General features: G+C 43.6%; 1 protein-coding gene across 3 annotated transcripts in view; it reads right to left on the bottom strand.

Moving 5' to 3' along the window:
* MAD1L1 (mitotic arrest deficient 1 like 1) overlaps window positions 1-18,182 on the bottom strand; it is a 618,640-nt gene that overhangs the window by 128,996 nt on the left and 471,462 nt on the right. For 2 of the 3 annotated variants that reach the window (XM_083153057.1, XM_083153061.1), the window contains one exon: window positions 15,597-15,787. The exons of the other annotated variant lie outside the window; for it this stretch is intronic. In XM_083153057.1, coding sequence (XP_083009183.1) covers window positions 15,597-15,787 — 191 coding nt within the window. The remainder of the gene's footprint in view (window positions 1-15,596; window positions 15,788-18,182) is intronic. 3 annotated transcript variants of the gene reach the window in all.

Below are 18,182 nucleotides of genomic sequence, written 5' to 3'. Positions count from 1 at the left end.
ACTTTGTATATCCAGTGACTGCATACCGATGCAAATACACATGTATAGCTGTGTCCACATACATGCAATATATTGCACGTGGTCCCATTCCCCGCTGCAGGGAGGCTGTCGGAGTCGGAGTTCATATGTGCAGGCAGGTCTGATCTCTGACTCAGATCAAATGTCAACCACATCCTATTTTTCCATTTTGCACCTGATTTCTAGAGAATGGGGTGTAATGGAGCAAAAAGTGTCCAAAATTGGACAAGTGTATGGCCAGTTTAAGGATGACATACAGGTTAAATGCAAAAAATTTGAATATTGTTTATTTCAGCAATTCAACTTAAATTGTGAAACAAATATATTATAGACTCATTACATGCAAAGTGAGATATTTCAAGCCTTTATTTGTTATAATTTTGAGGATTACGGATTACAGTTTATGAAAACCCCAAATCCAAAATCTCAGAAAATTGGAATATTGTGAAAAGATTCACTTTTGTAAAGAACACCTGTAAATTCCTCAAACAACAACATCTGGCACTTATCAGACAACAAGTAACCCCAGCTTCGACCGGGCCTGTGTGGGCTAACAGGAGAACTACATGTATATAGCTAAATGAAGTCACATAATGAGGGCAGGCAATGGAGGCGGGTGAATGAGTGGAGTACCCGCAGACGTCGTCTGGTAATGGCAGAGATAAATGCAGCTTTATTCTCGCTTTGTGTCTAGCAGTGCGGACAGGAAGGGTGATGTAAAGTAGAACACGAAGAAACGGCACCAGAGAACAGGTTTTTAGCAATAGGCAGCACTCGTTATACGTCTATGGGACATAATTGGTTCTGTCAACATGCGAAGCACTATCAAATACATCTATACCTATCTGATAGCCAGCCCGTTACATCCCCTTAGCTGGAATTACAGACTTGTGTTACAATAACGCAAAAGAGGCAAACAATGGTGGTCGGATCTTTACAGGAGGCATCAATTACAGGCTTAAAAGCACCATTTGTGCGACAAAAAGTCCACAGCAGCCACATTAAAAAGAAGGAACTTTGCAGAAGGAAATGGCTTTCTGTTTTATCGCTTCCTCGCATGAGGCGGACTGTGCAATTAGCTGGAGGATCTCCAGGCGAGCGTAAGAGCCTTGTGTTCTGGCCAGTTATACTTACGAAGGAACAATGTGGACTTTAGCGGCAAACACCTGCTATTAATGCATATCCAACAGTCACAAAGACCATTTATCCGATCGCCGTGAATATTCATAACATTTACTTCATGCCGCCTCTCTTGACCGATATGTGTGGGGTTATTACAGAATTAAACGATGTATGCAAATCTATATATACTCTATATAACGTCAAAACCGAGTGTAGGAAAAAAAAATACCCATTTTGTCTGAAAATAAGCATAACTGGCAAACAAAAAAAGGTATTTTCAAGAACCCTGGTGTCTGGCATATCCCCCCAAGACCAACCAACTTACAGCTTGTGGCCACACAGTCCTGATCCTTTCTTTCCTTGTCCTGTGGATGCCTGCCCAAGTTTCCTGCTGATGGAACACCAACTCCATATATGAGCAGACCGCAGGACTGACAGACAGAAGAGTCTGCCTCTGATATGGGTGTGGTCCAGGGGTCCGACAGTCGGGATCCCGACAGTCATTAGCCCGACGTCGGGATCCCGACTGGCCAGACCCAGACAGCATGGTAAGCGCAACTAAGCCCCTTGCGGGCTTGCTGAGTTCGACACGCTGCGGGCATGGTGGCTTGCTACATGAGCCACCTATTCTATTCTTCCTCGACCCCCACAAGGGAAAATAGCCGACGGCCGTTGGGAACCCGACTGTCGGTGTTTTAACAGTCGGGATCCCAACGTCTGATAAATGCCTGTCGGGACCCCGTCTGGCACCCCCCTGATATATACAGAATGATAAAAAGATGCTATAGGAGGAAGGGGGAGCAACTAATGCAATGTGGGAGGACCATTAATTTATTGGTGGGTCTAACAATTTAATGGTGGATGGGAGCTAATTTACTGGATGGGGCTATTTAATGTATTAACCTAATGTGGCATACGTTGCCATTAAATTAATGTAGACATGGGTAAGGGAATAAGTAGTGGCATTCGTGAAATTGATGTGATGTAAAAATGTTTGTAATGGAAAAATACTGTAGATCCACCAACCAAACTGGACCAGCTTCTCCACAGCGCAGTGTGTGGGTTCCCTCTGGAGTCTGGGAGACCCCTCCTTCTATGAGAATTGTGATTCTTCTCTACACACCGGGAGAGTAAGTACGTTACAAGTAGAGATTGTCGTTATCTATTGATGACTCATTAACTCAAAATTATCAATGGTTTAATGTTCAATGTTGAATACTTTTGCCATCGATAGGGGAGAACCAGATTGTTTCCCACAATCGATGGTATAGACCCACCCAATGGACATCCCCCTAAAAGAGTGCCGAGACACAAAGCATAGCTCCGTCCTGACTCCAACAAATTCCTACCCACAGCTTCTAATTGGACCACGGGCAAGCCAGTGAAAGTACAGAGATGACCATAGGGTTAGGGACATCTATTGCATAGCATGAACTATTAATGAACACATGACAATTCTTAATCGATCATGACCCTCGATGGTGTTCATGCCCATGGCAATTCATAGTACATAGACATTAAATATAAATGCAATAATTTAATGTTGGGGCTGATCGCAGGGAGGGAGCACAAATATGTAAAATTGGAAGCTACTGATTTAATTTAGGTCCTGGTTGGGGGAGGAACGAGATCTTCAAGTAGGGCTCCAAAGTTCTAAGATTCATATAAGCGGTAACCAAGCTTAAGGAACCAGGATCAGTAGCAGATAGTGAAAGCATTGCAGGTGGGGAAAGAGCATAACAGAAAGTCAACTTCCCTCATCGTGTCAGGGCAATGTTCATTTGGATAATTGTCCAGCTTTAAAATATACGTAAATATATGAGAGTTACTGCGTATATATTCAGTATAAAAAATGTGTTGAAGTATTTTAGGATTTGCATTTTCTACCAAGTGATAATTAGATTGCAGCAGGCGAAGTTATGCAGTGTATTTGAATGGCAAATAAAGCCCCAGTTCATAGTCAGATATTGTACCCCAGCCCCAACGACCACAGTGACATCACTAGCTCTCCTTGTTCCTGTCCCAGTGTGTAAGTAGTACAGAGGCTGCAGCTATTCATGCATGTGACAAGATAGATTACATACTGTAGTATATTTTTATTTTTCTATGTGTATTTTAGAGTTGTGTATGTTTAAACTTTATAAAATAGTTGTCTCTCAACAAAGTGGAACAATAAACAGTACCCATGTACAGTATTATTAAACTGCTAGTTTCAATCTAATATACTCCAGTGCTTTAAATTTAAAATACACATTCCATACCTCCCAACATGATCCATTTCATAAGGGACAAATTCCTCTCTACCTGGATTTTGCTCCAAATTTACTATTGCAATCACCTGTGTTGAAATTCCTTTCTTAAAAATCAAATAGTTCAACAGAGGTGACGCCTTTCATGTATTAAGAGGGAAGTCCAGGTAGAGAGCATTTTGTCCCTCCTGGAGTGGGTTATTTTGTATGGATGTACAATCTAATATCCACCCCCTTCCCCCATTACCTGGGTCCCCTGTCATAAGTGCCACAGACCCCCCCCCCCCCCCACCTGGAACCGGCCTGGTCCCAGTTACACCATGCTCTGAAGAGAACAATCTTGTACAATAAGTTACACATGCTGATACACGCTACATTACTGATCTTGTCATAATAAACTGTTCCACACAAAATTGCTAACAGCAGACATTTCAAATTTATCCTAATAACGAGCGAATACTGACGACAGACTTTCACAAATGTGACTGCGTGTTCAGATATTAGTTTAACAAACCAGACACGGACGAAAAAAAAAAGGATCTGATTTTATTACTCTGCAAAGTGTTGGCTGGCTGGACACCGAGGTGGTTTGATTACTGTTAAAAGGCGGATTGCCAAAATACTGCCGACGGGTCGTCTGATGATGAATGTTTTGCTGCCTCATCTTTTATTTTCTGGCTAAATTCCTGGGAAGAAGGATCAAAGCAATATACTGCAGCATTTTACAGAGGGGGATGTATAAAGAGATACAGGATTGTAGAGTATCTTACAATGATACCAGTCATAAATAAATGAGAATGGAGTCCATTTTGCACCAAATTTAGCGTGCCTGGGACTTTGCCGCACCAAACCACTAATCCTAACACTAAGGGCCAGTTGTACCAAGCTTCAAAAAATGAAAGTGAAAAAAAAATGGAGAGTGGTAAACAGCCAGCCAATCAGCTCCTACCTGTTATGGTAAAGGTTGGGTTTGAAAAATGACAGGTAGGAGCTGATTGGTTGGCTGTTTATCACTCTCCACTTTATCACTTTATGAAGCTTGATACATCTGGCCCTAAGCAAATAGTGAAGTTTGGGGACAATTTTGATTTGGAAGTAAAGCAAAAATAAAAATAAAAAAATACAACAAACAAGTAAATGCATGAGGGAATACAATGTTGCACTGCAGTTGGGGCAGATGTAACATGTGCAGAGAGAGGGATCAACTTATATGAAGCGTGGCCAAACCAAAATCTGAATTGCATTGTAAAAATACATTTGTATGACATTTGTGGGCTACATGCAAAAACAGACTGTATTTACCCTGCACAGGAAAAAAAACCCCCATCAATGTATTTGGTACTACATGGTTTGTTCCGGATACAAAAAGTTGCTTACTATTTATTTTTGTTTTAATTCCAAATACGAATAAGGCCCTATAAGTGAATTGCAATGCAAAACTAGCAGTGTGTATGGAAAGTCTTGTATCTGGGGATCCCAAAATGATTGGGCTGATACTTTACCTCTCCCCAAAGGCTTAGTACGTCTACCCCAATAAGATGATTTCTACCTGTGGAAAGTATCTTGCCCTATGAAGACTGATCCATACCTCCCAACTTTTGACCTGACGAAATAGGGACACTCCCGAAAAGGGGGCGGGTGTATGCAAATGAGGGCGTGGCTTATGCTAATTAGCCGTGTCCTCATTTTCATACGAGAATAGACGCTGTGCTCATGCGCACAGCGTCTATTCTACTAGATTGGGGGTCTCCCAACTGCCACCCCCGCAGCGTGACAATGCCTGCTGCGGGTGGGACAGCAGGACAGTACCCGAAAATCTGGACTGTCCCTCTAAAATCGTGACAGTTGGGAGGTATGCTGATCTGGTCTCTCCAGTCCAAGCGTCAGTATCACTTACAATTGTCTGTTATGATTCAGCCGATCAGAACTTGGTTATCATGATGGCCGTCCCTAACCGTGATAATACTGTTTGTACGCATGATTCATGCTGATCAAACTGGGACAACATACAGTATGCAATCATACCAAGACAAATTGCTGATACAGACATCGGACCCACTATCAGCCATCTACATTTACACTACCTGCCTACTTTTCAGAAGGGGGGGGGGGGGGGGGGGCAGGACGAGGCTACATGTTGGGGGCGGGACGAGGCTGATGTCACCAAGCCCCAACCCCATGACAGCCAGCCATGTTAATTTGCAAGTCCACGGATTGGGGAGGGGCTAAAATGATGTGAAATTACATGATCCGCGTGATTTTAGCTACACCCCCTCCCCGCAGACCCACAAAATTCGAGATTTTATACATATCGCTGTGTGCTGAGCAACCTAGTATCGCTCAGATCCCTGTGTGTAAGCCCAATTAAATTGATGAGATATTAAGTATCTACCAATCAACTCCTAACTGCCATGTCTCAGGCTGTGTTTGAAAAATGACAGTTCATTGGTAGTTTATCTCCACTTAATGGCATTCCAAGGCTTAGAACATCTGCCTCTCAGTGCGGTATCGTCCAATGATGAGCAGGTTCATTAAAGTATATGAGGAAGCGAGGCTTCCATTTTATACATAACCTGAATGCAATAAAGTCCTGCTTTTGTTTTGAGACCATGAGGGTGAGGAGCTTCCATTATGCACTCCCTGGTAAACAAGTCTCCATGCACGGCCCCTCTGGGCTTTGCTGAAAGAAGGGATGATTTAAGTACTAATTGAACCTGCCTTACCGAAGAGCTGAACTGCTCCCGCGTGTGCAGTTAATGTCAGAATCTTTCCTTGCAGCTAGAGGCTTTGGGCATTATTGCTCTGCAATCCCAGGCAGCATCTGGGACATCAGCCATGGCCTTCATTAATCCATACATTTTTAATGAAATAATTTTGTACTGTGGAACAGAGGGGGAGTGCAGAAAACCTTAGGGTCCGCCAAGGTTTAATGCTGATAGTAGGAACCTAGATGGGCAGCACATATGTCATGTGGGAACATGAGGCCCATGGGACGAGCGGCTCTCACAAGTAAACATATACTAAGCAAAGCAGCTTCGTAAATGCACCCACCACACAATAGCATAGTAAACAAGCACTTCTAATACAGAGAGTCATTTTGGGGCATTTTCTTTCTACCCAAACCAATTAAAAAGGAGTAATCCCCCCCCCCCCCACACGCACACAATATTGATTAGGGACAGTGACTGAGGGGTAAATGTATGAACCTTGGTGAAGTGGTATCTCTCCCCATAAAGAACAATGGGGCAGATTTATTAAGCTTGGAGAAGAGATAAACTGGAGATAAAGCGGAGAAAAGGTAAAAGGAGATAAACCACCAGCCAATCAGCTGTGTTTGAAAAAGACAGTTGGGAGTTGATTGGTTGGTGCTTTATCTCCTTTTACCTTTTCTCCACTTTATCTCCAGTTTATCTCTTCTCCAAGCTTAATAAATCTGCCCCAATATGTGCAAGGTGATAATGCTCCAGCAAGTCAGCTCCTAACTGTCAATTTACATATTGGAGCTGATTGGCTGGTGCATGAACACCTTGCAAATTACATTCTTAATGGGGATAGATATCACTTCTCCAAGGGTATGCAGTCATTACAGTAGATCTACAGTGACAGTCAAAAGGTTGACATGAAAAAGGTCAACACAAAATTTGAGCCAACATCTGTCGACAGGCAGTTTTTCATGCCCGACCACCCACTACGGCGTGGTGGGAGAAATAACAGTGTGTCGAGCCAGGCACCACGCCCAAAGCATGGCAAGCCATGCAAGGGAACGCGGTATACTTAGACGGTGTCCATACCGACCTATGTCAAGTAGACACCAAAAAAACCTGAAAAACTCATGTCAACCTTTTCAATGTCAACCTTGTGACCATGTTGACCTTATGACTGTCGAACCTTTGACCCTGTGTGTGTCAATAGTGGTTGACCTTTCAATTGTAGATCTAATATACCGTAACCTTCGCCAAGCTTCATACATTTACCTCTAGGATCCTTAGAATGGGTTACTGCATACATAGCTATACATGTGCCCAAGCACAAGGTATCATACGTGTTTTATTCGGTAAGCCGTTGTTAGGTGGACAGTGTCTACGCCGACTATTGGCCAACAGGCAGTAGGTCAACATGCATTAGGTCGACTTTTTCACTTTTTTTTTTTCTTCAAATAAAGGACTTGCTCATACTTTACCATCCCAGTGGATACGGAAGAGGAATATAGTGCAGCAAGCGATGCGGGGGGACACGCTAAACGTATACAGTGTCCATGTCGGCCTAAGTCGACAAACAAAAAACATGTCAAACTTTTTACTGTATGTCGACATTTTGCTTGTGCTGTCCTTTTGACCAGGTCAACCTTTTTTCATGTGTCAAACCTACAGCCTACCGCCCTAATGACTGTCAACCCAGACACTGTTGTCCTAACGATCTATAGCCATTTTATTCTTGTGGGACAAAAATCCCAGGAATAGGAAACATTAGAAACCTGTAAAAGCCCCGACAAGGCTCTTTATATACTGTTTGGAGACCGTCTCATTACGTTAGTCAATTGGTGCTCTTATGTCTCACTTCGAGTGATTAGAGATAACCTCCGTAATAACAGCTAGTGGCCAGGTGGCATAAAACTACTCGAGTACTGTATAATGGTTTTTCAGATCTGACGGCTGACAACAAAGGGAAGCGGAAGACATACTATCAATGGACCAGATCGTTCAATCATGCTCTAACAAGGGGAGAACTGCTTCTATAATGGTTATCAGTAATGAGAAAAGTAGGCTGCCGCACTGCACCCTTGAGTCCATCGGATGTGTACACGAGGGGGCTGCATAATTATGTCCTTTGCTTATCATGTTCTCAAGTCCTGGAGCTCTAACCATGGAAACGTACCGTACACCAAGAGCGCTAACGGATGGATGAACACCTCCAGACATACAGGGAACACGTATGGTATAGAAACCGCGGCTCATATCTGGCACTGAACACGCAAGTCCCTACACATCAAAGACAGCTGGCTCTGCTAAAACTCAGCCATGAGTATAAGCATAATATACAGCAAAATGTTATACAGATGTAGCAATCATTAATGCATCGCGTCATCCATTACAATGGCATGTGATGCATGAAATATCCGTGTGCTACATCTGTACATTACACAGCTACTGTAGGTCTAATTCATTTCCCATCTATGTAGCATATGGAGAAATGAAGAACATGGTAGCAGAGATGTTCGTGTATCGGAGCAATGCAAACACATTCAGCTAAATACAAAGGCTCTGACAAACGAAGGACCACCGATTTTTTTTAAATAAATTATACCCCTTTCAGACAGAAAAATCCCAAAAACCCAGGTATTTCCCGGATACAAAAACCCGGGTAGAACTAGGCAGCAAGGGGCTGACCCCCTTTCACACAGGAGCAAAAACCCGGGTATTTCCCGTGTCGACCCCTTTCACACAGAAGCTGGATTTTTCCTGCAAAACTCTGTGTGTCATAAGAATAGGACAGTTTTAAAGGCACACAGAGTTGAGGTCATCAAAAGTGGGTGGTGACTGCTCACTGCATTGCATTAACCATGGCATGACACAAGGATATGTTGTAAACAAGTTTTATTGTCTTTATATACTGGAAGGTACATGTTACCTCACATGGCTGTCAGTATATTTGCAATGTTTGAGTACACTGTGGCATCTTTGACTGTCCCAGTCATCTGTTTGCCGATCTCCTCCTCCCCTCACTGCCTGCAGCTCTCACCTCTTGCTTCTTCCAGTGGGCCATGCTGTCCTTTTTTCAGCTCCCTAATGACCTCAGAGGCCAGCTCCATTGCCATGCCCTCCCAGCCAATCATAGAAGCCTATCCTCACAACCAATCAGCCAGCACCCCACCAGGAGAGCCAATCAGTACCTAACAATGTGTAATAATCCCAAAAACCCGGGTCGTTTCCTTTCAGACAGCCGGCGACCCGGGTTTTTGGAATACAGACACGGGAAAAACCCAGGTAAATACCTGGGTCGAAGTCCCGGAACTTTAGACCCGTGTTGACCCTTTCAGACAGAAGAAAAACCCGGGTCGACACGGCAAGAGCAGGGAAATTCCCGGGTCTTTTTTTCTGTCTGAAAGGGGTATTATTATTACTCACTATGGCTACATTACTTGCAATAGTCGTGGTAGTACCCATAGATCTCGCAGTGCAAAACATTTTTAAATACAGATACATAAAACAATTATTTTCAGATAATACAAAGCCAAACATTTAGGGGGCATTTCCAATCGCCCCAAACACACCATCCAAGAGTGTTCGCATCTTAAAAGGCCATGAGTCACACCAAGTGAAATCCTATATCTGTAATTTTATATACATTTCCTCTCTATATAATTAAGTAAATAAGTTATATATAGCTTGCCTTTATCGCACATCCAATTACCAGCATTCACCGTGGCTCACTGACCGATGTTAGTGTCTGTATCTCCCGATATTCGCACATATCGGATATTATGCTTAACCTTGATAAACAGCCACTGGACCAGCGATAGCACATGGGATCAGGGACCTATCCCTGAAACCATGTGTTTTTATACCATCGCGGATCCATTTTTGGCCATTAAATGGCCTCTAATTGGATATTTTGTTAATGACCATTGATCATAAATTGCAATATCCCCCATTTTTGACATCCAAAACTGCTTTGGGGATACTTGGATATCCCCATTCTATGGACTGGGTGTTTAATAAATGTAATTTAATGTACAATGGAGGGTAGAACATGAAATAAAGGGCTTGGAAAGATTTCTTGACTTCCTTAATCCCAATGTACCGCTCAGCCATGACTTTGTCCTGACTGCAGGGACAGAAGGGTGAGCTGTATGCCACAAATAGGTGGGGGGACAAACCGAAATAATGCAGTACGCTAAATGAGGACTTTTGCTTTTCTAGATGTGCCCCCATGAACAGGATGGCCTCTGACTACACCCCCATTCATACGTGTGAAAAAACTTCCTCTAAAAATCCTTAGTTTGTCTCTAAAATGAGTGTCAGTGTGACACTGGGGACAGGAAGAGGATTCCAAAATATAACTTCCAGTGTGTGTAGGAAATGGAACTGTCCTTAGACAAGGGTCCCCCACCATTCCTCACCACCTGTAGTGAGGGCACCTCTGCAGCCTGGTGTTCAATTGCAATAGGGAGCGGGGATTCCATTACAATGGCATGCAATGCAACGTGATTTCCCATTGATTCCTATGGTAAATGCACCTCCAGATCCGATTTTTAATTATACACCCACCCTGATGGGTAATTACTATGTGAAATGCCCCCCCCATAGTTAACACCACCCCAGTATCAACGCCAACCCAAAGCGTGGCGAGAGCAGCAAGCCCGTGAGGGGCGGCGGTATGCGTCTTCCGACCTTTTCATACCCCCACTATCCACATTGGCATGGAGTTGATTTTAGATAGTGTGGCAGGCGCAGCGAACCACCGAGCCCGAAGCATGGCGAGCGCAGCGAGACCCGCGGAATACATGTGAAGTAAGCCGCGGGGCTCGCCACGATTTGGGCTCGGTGGTTCGCCACACTATATAAAATCAACTCGACGCCGACGTGGATAATGGGGGTATGAAAGGGTCAGAGGACGCGTACCGCCGCCCCTTGCGGGCTCGCTGCGCTCACCACGCTTCGGGTTGGCCTTGATAGTGGCGTGGCGTTAACAATGGGGGGGGGGGGGGGCATTTTGCATACTAATTACCCATCAGCGTGGGTGTACAATTAAAAATCGGGTCTGGGGGGGCATTTAACATAGGAATCAGCCATCAGGGTGGCTGTACAATTAAAAATCGGGTCTAATTGCATCGCATGCGATGCGACCCGATCTGATAGACCCGATGCCATACAATTGAAATTGGTGGCGCCGTGCTAGGAAACAAGTACCCAAATTTGTACTGCGATCAGATCTGAATAAGGGCCAATATCCATAGTAACCAAACTATAAGCTCAAGTAGAACCAGCGACATCACTGAGGTAACCATATTGACTGCTAAAATAATAATCAATAGCTGATCAATTTACTATAACCAGTGAGGCACGAGGCAACCTCATACATACTGGTGCGGCTAACGGTGATGTCACAGGTATCCGTAGCATACTGTAGTTCTCACGGATAATTCATTCAGCAAAGGGATGGTCTCCGCTGTGTTCAGGTGATGGCTACATTTTATCTGATTACACTTTTCCCCGTGATATGGGATTCTCTTTCTAAAACAAATTTATGATTGGAAGAAGCAGCTGCGGTCTTAAACAGAGGCCATGCCACCTTCAGGAAAATACAATAAATAAAGCATAATGAATATATTACAAAAAAAGCATACGTGATTCTGAAAGAATTCCAGCAATAACTCGCTGAACAGTCCTTGAGCGGTCTTGTCTCCTTTGCAGACGGAAATGTACATATATATTTTTTATAAATCAATTTCCATTGAAAAAGAGGTGGCTATTGATGGGACGTGAAGTAGTTTCTAGATCTTTCATGCAGCATGCTTTCTCCGAGGCTTTATTGGACAAATTCTCTCCATGCAGGTAAAGGGCTGGTTTTCTGGCTCTGTAACGTCTATTCATTCCTTCCCCACTGTGCGGAGTTACACAGCAAAGCCACGAAGGCTGGAGAGGGTGATTTTGAAGTTAGTCAACACTACCAATGAATCCAACTTCAAATCGAAAGTTATTTGGAGAGACGGGAAAAAAGCCACCAAACAGCATCGCACATAACTTCTGTACATTCCAGGCACCGGATACGTGGCCATAGGTAGTGAATACATTGCACAAAACTAAGGTTATAGTGTTACAGCAAGCTTTAAAAACTATTTGTCATTATATATAGCAGCAGGGCCGCCATGCAGGGGGGGGGGGGGGGGGGGGGCTGCCGAGACTAGAGCCCTGAGCCCAGGCAGAGAGGGGGCCTGTCCCAGGTTCCTACAATGGAGTGAGATAAAATTGGCATCTGTCTCACCGGACTATACTTCAGAAGTACAAGTCCCAGCAGCCCCCGAGACGTCGCCCCACCATCGGTAGCCTCCATTTTCTTGTATACCAGTCCAGCAGCAATATGTTGCCATGCTGTATACTTAGGTTAGGAGTGGCACCTATTTTCTCATGGTCTAAGCCTGGGAATGAGTACGGATACCTTGCTATAGCACAGCTGGAGCAGACTCTGGTGCTGCTTTGTATAGGTTGTGGTGTCCCATTGTTGCCTATTTCGTCAGTCCCGGACCCATAATTTCGGATGAAAGTCAAGCATAGCAAGCTTAGGAGATATGTGGGTCTCCAGTTATGATGAAATGTCAAGATCCAGTGGGTCCTGCCGGCATGTGGCTGTGTAAGGAATTCTGGCCCTTGTGGTTTCAGCACATTTGGAGAAGCACATATTACCTACAGTATATCTGATATACAGTGTATAAACCCATATCATCAGTCAGACTCTTCATTACAACAATTCATTGATGCAGGAATGAATACCGCAGATGCGTTCAGTTAACCTTGATCAACAACAAGTTGCAGCACTTACCATACTGCACCTCTGTCATCACAACCACCAATTAACATTGCGCTGTCACGTGCCTAAGTTGCTATACATCCAAAGGATTGAGGAAAATGTCTTTGACCAACAAAGGACGGATCAATCTGGATATTTGACAATGGCGTTACTAAGGAAACTTTCTACCTTTTCCAAAAGGAAAGCACCAACTACTGTGGCAAAGATGGCTGCCGCTTGTAAACATAAGTCTAAATAAAGTTAGTCACTAATGCATTAATCTACAGTACATGTTGCAACCGATCCTATATGTTCATTGCACAGATATATAGCGGTAACATGACTGCCATTTCTTTATGTATGTTGTACTTTAAATGCCACAATTATGCAAAATTTCAGTCCCAATAGTCACAAAGCGGAAAATACAGATGTCTGGTGGGAGTTTTCATGAGAGTATTGACACAATGAGTAAGGGATACCAGTCTATACGGTGACAGTACGTAACAATGGCGCCTTTAGCAGCTTCCTATTCAGAAACAAGGATGGATAACCGTATTGTCACGTCATTTATCAGGCTTACCTCTGAAAAAGGCAAACCACTGAAATATTCATCTAGGCTCTACCTATAGATAAACCAATGAGGGTAGGAGCTACAAAAACCTAGTGAGGGGGAAACGACGTGTGCAGGGGGTCAGTTAGATACTAACCTGCGAGCTGTGACAGCGAGCAGGCAGCACTGCTCGCAAAAAGCATTAAATACACTGCAAAGTCTCCTTTACATGCCACGAGCTTTAGATCCTACATACCAGTTGTATAACCTTCCTTACATGCCCATGGGCAGTATGACTGGTGAGTCCCAGAGTGCACATACACGTGTGTATAGCCGCGTTACAAGAGGCTTAGCACAGAGCACCTGGAAACTTAAATCAGGCCCTGCATAGATTACAACATACTTCATACTGCACATGATACAACCAAATAACATTTGAAGAAGATTTATCCTGACATGTAAAAATAACAAAAAACATTTATTCTACTAAAGTCACATTACATATGGCTGAAATGTTAACGTGCATTACCGCTCGGTACCAGGATGCTGTCACGGCGGAGTAAGCGTGGGCACTGCATGTGTTAAACACTACAGGAATGTAATGGAGTAGAGACAGGTAGACTAGAAAGTCTGTTGTCTGTTGCACTGCATGGAATTCAGAAGCCTGCCGAGAGGAACGCTTTACAGTTGTATGTTTTAAGAATTCATGCTTTTTATGTGCAAGGAGCTTAACACATCTTTTTACACACCAATAGGTCAAAGAACACACTGCGTGCAGGTTACAAGGTGTTTGTCTGATTTTCCGCTAACTCCCCCAGAGCTCTGTTTTCAAGCTGTGCGCGACATCGGGGCTGCATGATATTTAACCAATGTGAAGAAAACACGTAGCGCTGAAACCCAGCTTGTGCTAAAACACTGTTTTCTGTAGGTTTTTCTTATTTATTCCATTAAGATCCTGCAATCTCAGTTTAGAGGTTTGGAATGTACAGAAAAGTTGCTGGGTATAAATGAGGATGTGTCTAAAAAGAAAAGCAAACTATAGGGTTTTTTCCCCCCTGAATGCGCCCAATGAAAATTCCTAGAAATCAGGCGGCGCTATAGCCGTTTAGGGCACTCACCCTGCCATGTATTGCTGGGGCCTGAGTGACATTATATTTTTCAGTTTCCACTATTTTTTCAGTATGATAAAATTATATACACAATATACATATACATATATATACACACACACACACACACACATATATATATACAGGTTAGTGGAGAACGGCACTCACAGGACCTGAGACAATGAAACAAAAGGCAAAGTCTGATCTATATCTATAGATATCTATATCTATATCTATATATATATATATATATATATATACACACACACACACACAGTAGACAAACATATATAAATACTGTGTGGTATAATGTGTGCTGGTAGTCCTACAATGTGACATAATGTAAACTAGGGAACTACAACAGTTTAAAAAAATTATAATAGGGCACTTCTCCATGGCATAATATAAACTAGGGCACTATTATAATAGTTTCAACCATTAATTAGCTCTCTATTATGTGGAATAAAAATAATAATAACGGAGCGTTGTGTCTTAATAAGCATTGGTACGGGGACCCCTACAATATGTTGATATGGGGCCCCACAAAGTTCTGGTTATGTTCCTGATTAAACCTTTATACATTGTTAATTTAAGATTTATTTACAATGTACTAATTAATAATGGGCTTTTATTGACCATGCCCATAAGTAATGTATGGATGCTGTGCTCATTTCTAACATTAGCATTGAGTTAACACAACTGGGTCATTACATGGTAACAAACGGTCCTTTTTTTTTGACTAAACAGATCCTGTGAAATATATTTTTTGAGCATGTGTTTTGATTATTTTGTGCAAAGTAAATGTTGTTTGTGTGATACACGATATGCTTTCATTTTGATGCAAAGCTTGTCATGAACAATGGTAGCACACGTTTCATGAAAAGGACACATTTTCATGGAATGACAGCTTAAATTCTATAAGGATTCAAAACCATGAAAAAAACGAAAGAGAAGAAAGGTCCTTTATAGATCCTTATGTGTGTTTAGGTAACCAGACGATAAAAATAAGTTGTGGGCATATATGAGGGAGAAGAGACATACCTTGAAGAGTAAATTATCATCCTTCTGTTCGGCATACATGGAGGTTAGCCGGTACTGGTTCTCAGTAGTGATATCAATGCGGTATCCAGTCAGCATGTAGCACACTGTACGGAACTCGTGGATCTTGGTCTGGAACACCTCACGCAGACGCTGGTTTTTCAGTTCTGCACTCTCCACCTGTTTCTTCAGCTCTGCGAGAGAGAGACAAGATCATGTAAGACTGACTGCAATCAACTGCTAAAAACATATGTAATTGAAGACTGTTCTATTAAATGTATAGGAAAAAAAAATCAAACCATTTATACATTTTATTTCACTTAAAAGACAAAACAGAAAAATACCATAAGTTACACTGAAAAAAAAAACATATATATATATATATATATATATATATATATATATATATATATATATATATATATATCCATGCTAAAATGATAGACAGGCTTCTAAAATAGGCAGGAGTGGCCAGAGACTGGGGAAGGGTTGAAACTGGAAGAGGTGAGCTCTGGACGAAGGGTCAAACCTAAAATGGAGAAACCGGATATGATCCTTTTTGGACCTTCCCATTGCTCCAATTTTCTTCTTTACATTTTTTCCTAATACATAATTCCTAAATGTAACTAGAAACGGCAGGTCTCTATTCCATGAGAGGAGGTACAGGGCTGAAGGGTGCAGGACTGTGCCTTACATGGGGTAACAGAAGGCACACCACTGGGCTAAGGATGCAGGACTGCACCTTACATGGGGTAACAGGAGGCACACCACTGGGCTGACGGGTGCAGGAGTGTGCCTTACATGGGTAACAGGAGGCACACCACTGGGCTGAGGATGCAGGACTGTGCCTTACATGAGGTAACAGGAGGCACACCACTGGGCTGAGGATGCAGGACTGTGCCTTACATGAGGTAACAGGAGGCACACCACTGGGCTGAGGATGCAGGACTGCGCCTTACATGGGGTAACAGGAGGCACACCACTGGGCTGAGGATGCAGGACTGTGCCTTACATGAGGTAACAGGAGGCACACCACTGGGCTGAGGATGCAGGACTGCGCCTTACATGGGGTAACAGGAGGCACACCACTGGGCTGAGGATGCAGGACTGCGCCTTACATGGGGTAACAGGAGGCACACCACTGGGCTGAGGATGCAGGACTGTGCCTTACATGGGGTAACAGGAGGCACACCACTGGGCTGAAGGGTGCACAACCGTGCCTTACATGGGGTAACAAGGAGGCACACCACTGGGCTAAGGATGCAGGACTGCACCTTACATGGGGTAACAGGAGGCACACCACTGGGCTGAGGATGCAGGACTGTGCCTTACATGAGGTAACAGGAGGCACACCACTGGGCTGAGGATGCAGGACTGCGCCTTACATGGGGTAACAGGAGGCACACCACTGGGCTGAGGATGCAGGACTGTGCCTTACATGAGGTAACAGGAGGCACACCACTGGGCTGAGGATGCAGGACTGTGCCTTACATGAGGTAACAGGAGGCACACCACTGGGCTGACGGGTGCAGGAGTGGGCCTTACATGGGTAACAGGAGGCACACCACTGGGCTGAGGATGCAGGACTGTGCCTTACATGAGGTAACAGGAGGCACACCACTGGGCTGAGGATGCAGGACTGTGCCTTACATGAGGTAACAGGAGGCACACCACTGGGCTGAGGATGCAGGACTGCGCCTTACATGGGGTAACAGGAGGCACACCACTGGGCTGAGGATGCAGGACTGCGCCTTACATGGGGTAACAGGAGGCACACCACTGGGCTGAAGGGTGCACAACCGTGCCTTACATGGGGTAACAAGGAGGCACACCACTGGGCTGAAGGGTGCACAACCGTGCCTTACATGAGGTTACCAGAAGAAGCTGTGAAAGAATTGCCCCAGGGCCTAATTCAAATTGGCTCGCAAAAGAGAAAACTCTCTCTAATGGGCAAAACCATGCTGCACTACAGGTGGGGCAGATGCAACATGTGCAGCGAGTTACTTTTGGGTGAGGTGCAGTGTAAAAATAAAAGCAGACAGTTTTTACTCTGCACATAAACTAAATGTAACTATCTGCACATATTACATCTGCCTCACCTGCAGTGCAGCATGGTTTTGTCCATTAAAGAAGAAATTTTCTTTTGCAAACAAAACCCAAATCACCCCCTCGGTCTTTACAATAAAATTGAGCAGATTGATAATGTTTGGATTTTGTCAGATTTACCGACTGCTTTCACAGCACAACTCCTCAATAACAACAGGTCAGCTGAACAGCAGCAACACATAATGATGTCTAGCCGTAACCTCAATTTTCTAAGACACAAAACCTGGGAGTTCTTTCCAGAACCTGTCTTTTACTTCACGCACTTCAGCTTTGCAGAACATTGCTCCACAAGTGGATACAGAATAATTACTATTAGCCTTTGCCAAGTTTCTTTGGAGCAATTAAACATCTATTATTTAACAATTCTTTAAGGATAGTGAAGGCGTGCCATAGGCTATTTTTACACACTGGCACAAAAATGTGCGCTAAACATGCGTTTTTACTGCAAAGGAAATGCAATGACCAAATGGATTAAAAACTGTG

The sequence above is a fragment of the Crinia signifera genome, chromosome 7, assembly GCF_055691185.1.
Source record: "Crinia signifera chromosome 7, ASM5569118v1, whole genome shotgun sequence".
Classification (NCBI taxonomy): domain Eukaryota; kingdom Metazoa; phylum Chordata; class Amphibia; order Anura; family Myobatrachidae; genus Crinia; species Crinia signifera.
Note: the sequence above shows the minus strand (reverse complement) of the source record. Positions and strands in the feature narration are given on the sequence as shown.